General features: G+C 35.4%; 1 protein-coding gene across 6 annotated transcripts in view; it reads right to left on the minus strand.

Moving 5' to 3' along the window:
• Window positions 1-9,103, minus strand: part of LOC108694465 (fasciclin-1) — a 315,697-nt gene that overhangs the window by 122,511 nt on the left and 184,083 nt on the right. For all 6 annotated transcript variants that reach the window (XM_018203999.1, XM_018203996.1, XM_018203995.1 and 3 more), the window contains exon 2: window positions 161-296. In XM_018203999.1, coding sequence (XP_018059488.1) covers window positions 161-296 — 136 coding nt within the window. The remainder of the gene's footprint in view (window positions 1-160; window positions 297-9,103) is intronic.

A 9,103-nucleotide genomic window follows, 5' to 3' on the forward strand; every position in this document is an offset into this window, starting at 1 on the left:
AAATATATATATATATATATAATAATTTTTTGTTAGTAAGTGCTAAATCATCATCTTTATATTTTTGCACATCTTCACTTAATTGAGATAGTTGACGATGTCTACCTCTGAATCTTTGTATTTAAATCTATTTATAAAATAAATGTTACATTCTACTCACACATATGATACAAAACCAAATTCTTCGTGCTCCCATTGTATTTCTGGAACGCTCGGTTAGTGGGCGCAAACACGGTCACGTGGCGGTACGTGAGGGTAGTATTGGCCACTTGACTAGCTTCCAGGAGCTGGTAAAACTGCAACAAAAAAAGCAGAATATGGTTTTACAGTTCGATCTGATCATTTCTTTGTTAATTGAGGCTACCAATTAACGGGCACATATAGCACACATAAAAAAGAGGAAAATGCTTATTATTATACCCTCTGTGGCATTATACCCTCTGTGCGTGCCCTCATCGCGCGACAAAATTAAACAATCGTCCACCGCGCTCAAAAGAACCGGGTTGTTGGAAGTCGTTAAATTAATCATCATCTCCGCATGATAAAAGCAGGAAACGAGCGATCGATTCTGCTTTTCTGACGTCTGGCTCTTATGAACCCTTCTACGCAGCAGAAAGAGAAAAAAAAAATCCATATCCAACGGGAATATGCCCCGAGCAATTCACGTCAACGGGGATTAAAGTCGTAGTTCACATCGAGTTGCAAGCTCGAGTTCGACGAGCACGCACGCTAAAGCATTTAATCCGACGTGTCGGTTGAAATTTTCCGAGGACTTTCATCTCCCACGGCGGCCGCGGCACAAAGGAACCTCGTTAGTTATCAATGCTTAATTAGCCGGATGTAAAGTCCGATCTACTGGCGAGTATTACGAGGCACCCTTCCTGCCGATTCCTCCTCTTTCTGTCGAGCGTCGCGTCGCTTGGGAATTAAGGATAAAAAAACATGTAAAAAGCTGAAAGCCATCAAGTTGTTTACAATATGTTGAATATATATTTCCATGATATTTTCATATTTGTAGAAGCTTGTTTTTCAAAACTTACAATAAATTGTTGTGTAATTATAACGCAATCATTTTTTTCGTTTGACATCGTTCTTCTTTCTTGATATAATTGTTACGTTATAAGGATTATAATAATTATTATGTATGTACCGTAACGTTGTATATTTTGTTTTATTTTATTAAAAATTAAGTTATAATATCCTTTTTCATAATAAAAATATTAGTTTGGTTTTGACTTTTTTTATTTAACATTGGGGAATCGCCGATAATATCCCGCTAATATAATTATCAAAGATCAAAATTGATGATTCCTATCCCGCCGTTTTCGGTTAGTAAAAAATTATTATTTGTATTATATTCACATAATTTCATAGTTTCAGTTTTCAACATTTTGTACTACACATTTCTAATACGAAAAGGGAAAAAATTGACATGATAATGAGCATAAAATATTTTAATAAGATTCAATTCAGCATTCACGTTATTTTATGGCAGTTATGCGTGAACGTGTGCAACTAGTTTTGGAATGTACAGAAACAAACGAACTCGTTCGCGTTAGACACAGAAAGTATGCCGGATAGTATGATAAAACTCGCGCTACCATTGGCTTTGTCGATTTTATGATGCGTGTGGCATTCGAACAAGTTTTACCGCACAAAAGCGTCGCCGAGGTTTCCGATTCTCGTAAAAACTCAGCGCAAGTATCGTAAAAACGCGATTATTTCGTCCCATTGCTTGAAACTCTCGCACTGCCGGGAGAACTATGTCGGCACTTGGCTATAATAAACTGCTAAAGTTTCATACGCAGGAGGCGTACCTTGTCGGTAATTTTTCCGTCGCATATAACCCCGCTGCTCTAATACACTCAATCTTTCAAAGTCTTTCGACTTTGGAATTAATAGAGTAATTTTGCACTTTATATTTTCCTTTTTCTGTAATCTACATTCAAATTACCCTGTACTCGATATTGAACGCGCTTGTTTTATTAAATATTAAATCACCCACAATATTCTTTCTAATAATAAAAATGCTAATCCACTTGATTTTGATTTGCAACTTTTTTATTTAACACACACACACACACACACACACACACACACACATTGGAATCACCGATGATATTCCACTAGACTGTCGAAAATGTCAAATTGACAATTTGTTATCTCTGTTAAAATTATTTGCATTGTATTCACACAGTTTCAATATTTCGTATTATATATCTAATACAAAAAAGAAAACGTTAAAATGATTAGCGAAGCCAAAATGGTATCATCAGCGGTTCCAGTATAATGCTAATCTTGTCTAAAGCAAGACTTCGAAACACCAAGTTATAAGTCGGTCGTGAACCAAAGGTAGATTTACGAATTATTAAAGCCGTAAGTTTCCGTAAGACAATAGGCGGCATTGTCGGAGGCGGGAAACTTTGTTACAACGGTCATATATGCTAATTAGTACACGGTGGGATAATTGGTAGGGAGATTCGGAGCAGGTCTATTAGTTGCATCGGTCGGTTGGCGATGTCGGCAGGAAATTTCTGATTAATTAGTAGAAACTATAGGGTACAGTCCATTCAGCTTCTATACATTTTATGATGATCGACATCGTACGCGACATATAAATTAAGATCTCAAAATTAAAAGTAGCGTGGAGATGTGCAATGCATTCAGGATGCTAATTTTTCGAGAAATGTAATAGAAGGATCTATAATCGGATGAAATTCGCGAAGATGATAAACAGAAAAAAATTTCTCTTTTTCATTCCATTGGGGCCAGTTCAATTCTCGTTAAGGATAACGGCGACGCGAGCCCAATTTGTGAAAAATAATGGTGAAACATGGTTGCAACCTCCTTTATCTTCCTCGTCCCTTATCCTCGCGGCGTTCTCTTATCCCCTTTGCCTTCCTTTAACGAAGCTCTTGAGTAATGGAGACATGTCGTGACTCTCGGCAATTAATGCGAGTTGGTTCGTCGAGACGAGCTCGGTAGAGCGACGGGATTGGTCGGAGGTAGCAGACAAAAGGAGAAAGAGACAGGGCGAAAACAACCCTGCGGATAGAAAAAGATTTTCAGCACGGTAATCGAGACGTCGTGTTTCACGTGTCGATTGTCTTGGTAGAGAGATAGGAGTTTTATCGAATAAAGTATAATACCATTCTATACAATTCTAGAACTTGAGTCGTAATCTCGAGTATAAAATTTTAGTTTATTACAGTCGCTAATTTTGATACTTGGCTCTTGGAATTTATCGCAAATATCACAAAGGACCAAAAGATTCCTTTAAACAGATTTGAATGATCAATTTTTTATTTATTTTTTTTTAGACACGCAGAGAAAAAATATAGCTGTGGCAGTTAAATGTATTCTTATAATAGGGACAGTTAATGTTGTTACTGTCAAAGGTCAATTTATTATTTGCTAAAATTTAGGTGCTGCGAAAAATATTCTCTGTTAGAATAAAATAGCAACCGGCAGAAAATATTTCAGAAACAATTGAAATAAAATGTTTGATTACGTGGCTAATATAGTGAGAAATAACTTACTTAGCTAATCATGTTAAATACTTTTAATTTTAACTAATAAAGTTGGACGTCAGCAGCAAATGTATTTTATCCTCAATAACCAACTTTTAGCAATAACAGCAAAGCTTGGATAAAATTCCTTGATTTCTCAACGGAAAAAGGAAATCCGTCTTTGACAGATTTTAAATGACGAAATGAATCGTTAAAAAAAAAAATTTACATTTATGGATTTATGCTCAAATGAATCTATAAACTTGCTAACGAGATTTTTGCAAAAGCGACCGAGGTGCACTGCAGGATATTATGTATTATTAATGCGGATATAAATATTCGCGTTTGCAAATGTTTCGTTTTCGTATTTTCTGCTTGGCGAATAAAAATCGCACGGCATCGCATCGCATCGTGTTGATGAGTTAAACAGGGGATAAACGAATTCTATGAAGCGCTGTCTAGCCAAAACGAGAATCTGGTACATCGAGACTAGTCGACTATGGAAATTAAATTAAATCGCAACATCAAGATTTATATTTCCTATTTTCTTTCTGCTCCTCTTTGTCTCCTTGGCGCCATTTTATCGCATTACGTGCTTTCGAAATAGCGCGATCGGAAGATAAATCTGCAGCAACGTTTGCCATTTTGTAACAAACGCGATATTGTCCTCGTGCTCCATTTCCGAAGCTTTATATACTTAGCGCGAAAATAGATCTCGAAGAATTTGGATTGGATGTTTTTGAAAATTACAGACCCGCGAAAATTCAGCTTCTGGAGAAGATTTATGCCCTTCGTGTTAAAATTACGCGTATAATAAATAAGCGAGATATGAATCTTAATATTATGTTCCATGTCTTAATTCATGTCTACATTTCAACCTTCGAGGCATTTTATCTCACGGCACACATCAGCGCGGTGGCGTTATGTTACCGGTTGTATTCGTTTAAACCATGCCCACTATTTTTGCTACAGCAAAATGTTTAATGAACGCTCGCCGTGTATTTTGCTTATGTATTTTAGTTATTACACCACGTTATCACAGCACATATCGATTTAATGCAGCAGAAAGAAATAATTACTTTAATTCTCGTATATTTGATACCTCGATATGTAATGCACAACAAAAATACATTACTCGACAATTCGATAATCAATTGGATACAAATTGGTGAATTTGGCGATTACATTTGAGTTATTCCCGTAAAAGTTTCGATCTTCGTAATATTTTTACAAATCTCGTTTTCGACCTGACCTCATTTATGCTTCATTATTTTTTTACGAGCCCTATACTCGTTTTAGAAACACTTCCTCGTTCATCATTTGTATCGTATCTTCGTCACGAACGAGATGGAGTACGCGGCTTGCATACTCTAATTATGTTTTAATTACAATCAACGTAGGAAAAAGAAAGCGAGGAAAAGAGAGGAAGAACTGCAAGCGGCTTCGCGTTTTTACGAGCGAGATTTAACACGAGACGAGGATCGAGTTGCATCCGCCGTAAAATAGGAAGAGCGAAATTTAATTAATGTGAGCATACGTCGAAAGTTTCCCTCGCCGTTTTGTCTTGTAGAAATCACAGCTTAAATTCTTTACGATTGCTGTAATAAGTACAGACGTTCGATTCACGAGTGTTTCTATATCTCTTGTTTCGTTCGTAAACATTATTCTGCAGACAAAAGTCAGGGGTGCAATCCACTTAATACTGCAAATGCTTTGTTGATCAATCAAAAAAGAATTTTATGAATTGATCAAATAAAAAATGCTTCAAAGCATTTGCAGCATGAAGTGGATGGATCCAGGATTACTGCTTATAGTATGTTCTACAATATCTATATTATATCAATCATGTAAGGAAAAAGTACACATTTATCATAATCAATGGTGAATCAATGGGGAATCAATAGAAACTTAATATTAATATTTTTTTCTTCTTCTAAGGACTGACTATGTCAGTTTTTCCATCTTTGGATAAAGTACGCGATAATTTATTTAATAGACAAAGGAATAAGAGAGTAAGAGAGTAAATTAAAGTTTACTGAAAGGTGAAATAACTTAGCCTAAGGGCCGGTTGTTTCATCTTCGGATAAACTATACTATGTGGTGTAATTTACTTAAATTAAATAAAACAAAAGAGAATAAACAAAAGAGTAAAAGAGTGAAAGCGTAAGAAAGCAAGTTCAGTGAGCTGAAGTTTAGCGAAAGGTGGAACAATTCATTCTAAGTCTCTTATCAGAGATGTGGTGACTTCTGCAAATGTCCGCAGATATATAGAATGTACAGTTTTATATTTCTAATATTTTATATATTGTTTAAAAATAAAAAATATAAAATAAAATAGTATTTAACGAAACATTCGTGGTTTTTAGATTACAAATGGATGTAGGATGATTTAAAGTCCCACTCACAACGATACAGAAAAAAAAATAAATGTTGGCACATATATGATGATTGAATGCGAAAAATCTTTATTACATTTCACAATACTGTATTTATTTTATCGCTTTTAAAATTTTATCGCGCAAGTTGCGATTCATCTAATTACAAGATTTCGATAAACGGCATCGTAAAATGTGCGAGCAATAAAAAGCAAAAATCTAAAAAATGCAAAATGGCGAACGAGGATCGTGCGTCATCTTTAAGGCCATTACATTAATAAGATATATCGTACATTGGGGGACGTCCTTAAACTTTTCGCATCTTTAGTCGCATGGGTTGTTTATCGCCACTTCTCTCCCTTTTATTATCTGTTCAGCGCGCCCTCGACGAATACAAACATTTATGCGAATGACTAAACTTTCATTCGCTGAGACGAGATGTGTTTTTGCCATTTATGAGTCAACGATATCGTCATTCAAGCGAGAACATCACGAATTACATTCACGCGTCGAAGAACTGCGATTAATCTGCATATTATTATGTTAGTTCGTCCGTATGAGCGCGCTTTAGTGCCTTTCACAAGTTCACTGAGTTATGTATAACACTTAGAATATATTTTCACGAGTAGAAATCAATGCGAAATAAAAGTAAAATTTAAACTACCAATTTCACAGATATTCTAAACGCCATTCTAGTGCGCCACTGAAAATTTATTTGCAATTCGATAAAATATTTCCTCGATATCAAGAGAAATATTTATAGATTTCAATACAATCGCTTATTCCCATTTCCCGTCTATTCCCCGTGACTCATTAACAATGATAACGTGCACCCCGTTATCCATATTTATTTGTTATGCGACAAAATAATTCATCCATGATTTACACCATTTATGGCACGATGGATTCGGATGCATGCGATCGCACGTAGATTAATGGACGCGCATTTCCCCGTGTCTTTCTCTTCTTCTCTTTAAAATATTCAATCTAAAACCAATTGATGCGCGTACAACGAAGAAGACTCGTCGAATGTATTTAGGGACTACTATACGGAGAGCAATATCATTTTAACACAACAGTCGAGAGAGAGCATCGCCTCGATACAATCAGCAATCGAGACCAATATCGTCCCAATGTACTCATCGTAAGAGCAACGTCGCAAGCCAAGAACAACACCTTAGCAGCCATGCTGCAGCTTCCCTTTGATACAACCTGTGCCATTACTACGTGCAAATTACTTCTCGATTCGATTCGATTCGATATCGGGACCGTAAAGCACTCCTGGCTTGCGTCCGATAACGCCTTTGTTACTATGCATTATATACGTGTGTATGCGTTTACATTTCCAGAGATATACCGGGTGCCATTAAAATTACCATTGTTATTATCGGTTACAATTTGCTCGAGCAAAATTTCTAATCGATTTCCGATGTACATGATAAATAATTTTTTCTAATCAGATTAATAAGAAGGAATCACAAAATTCGAGAATATGAGAATAGGTTTCTCTATATTAATATATTCTTGTTACCGATTTCGCTTGATAAAATATTAATTTGAGATCTAAAGGTGCCTCCAGATGATATGGCTAATTTACACTAGATTGTTAAATATTACACACATACAGACGGATAATTATCCATGAATTTTGACCAATTTAGTGAATGTGTGCAAAGTTGGTTTAGGTTGGCCAAATTATTTGGAGGCACTTTAACAAGATGCACTCATCAAAATATTCTGTGTTAAAATAGACAATGAATAAAAAGATAGAAGTCCAAGGACAAGATGAAACAAAAACGACTTTCAATAGGCGAAAGCGATGTTTCGGAGTGCCCTGTATACAGAATGTGCGATGCTTTATACATATCGAAAGGGCTGCATAGATGCATTATTGAGCGCATTATACAGAATGGCCTGTTGAAGCAATTCCATTGTAAATTGAGTACGCGTTGATACGAAAACGCGCGTTGGTCGCTTGGAAGAAGGGGTTCGACTTGCCACAGGCGGCGAAAGGGATATCGTGAAAACTAGAGAGGAAGAGGGAGAAGGTGAGGGTTGCTTTTGCCTCGGAAGCGTGAGCCGGTAAAAGCCCTTATATTGAATACGTGGGTCACATCTCAATATCTCGATGCACTTACTTGCGCCACCGATATTTCGCCTCCGGGGGTTGCTTGAGAGCGTGACGCGTGTGATGCAATGGGAGTCGGGCGATAAATGTAGCGACGTTTAAAAAGATCGGAACATAATAAAAAGTATGGAACTATGAAATTATAAGTGATCTTAATTGGTACCAATTCGTTCTATAAATTTGTTCTTTTGAATTTAGACAGCAAGCAGCAGCTGTAAATGAAATTGATCTGCAAAATAATCTAAATAAAATAAATATCTGAATATCAGTTTAAAACATCGTTCTACTTGGCGAAATTTTAAATACAGCATTAATTCGTGATACTTTCGAATGCGTGATCGATAATATTGAATTTAATATGTAAATCTATCATAAAGTTCATATACTTAAATATATTTATGATTCACAGTGCCATTATATTAAAATATTGAATCTTGTCCATTAAACTTTTACATAGCTCGCGTTTTAATTTTGCGCTCATAATTTTGCGATTGTCGTACACTTTTCGGTAATAATTTTCCGCACATAGCATAGAAAATATATTTCACGTGCTTCTGACTCATCATCACAGCATCCCCTTATAAATAATCTGAAGAAATGAATTTAGGACAACGAGGGAGAGCGCCGACTGGCGCCATCGAAACGACCCCTTTGGGACCCAAATCAACCCCATTGGGGTTCACTATTTTCTTGGATATTTGCGGTCACTCTGCGTTGTCATTCGTATTAGTGCACACAGAAAAATACATATTGTAGGAAAGTCTATACGGAAGTAAGAATTACTTGTTTCAAGTATTTCAAAAGTTCATATATCCGCAAATCTATCATAAGTTCATCATAAGCATCAAATTTATTTAAAATATATTCTAAAACCTAATAAGTTTAATATTTTAATCAAGATTAAATTAAAACAAATTCGATTTGCTTATTACATAAAGCTTCTTTGATCAATATTCTTTAAAAGAAAATACATTTTTATTTTGAATATATAATAACGAGTTCTTTTAAGAATTTATAAGTATATTTTAAGATCACAAAGAAAATATTCTTTGTTAAAGATAACTAAAAAAAAAAAAAAAAAAAAATGAAGA

This window comes from Atta colombica, unplaced genomic scaffold (genome assembly GCF_001594045.1).
Source record: "Atta colombica isolate Treedump-2 unplaced genomic scaffold, Acol1.0 scaffold12, whole genome shotgun sequence".
NCBI lineage: Eukaryota > Metazoa > Arthropoda > Insecta > Hymenoptera > Formicidae > Atta > Atta colombica.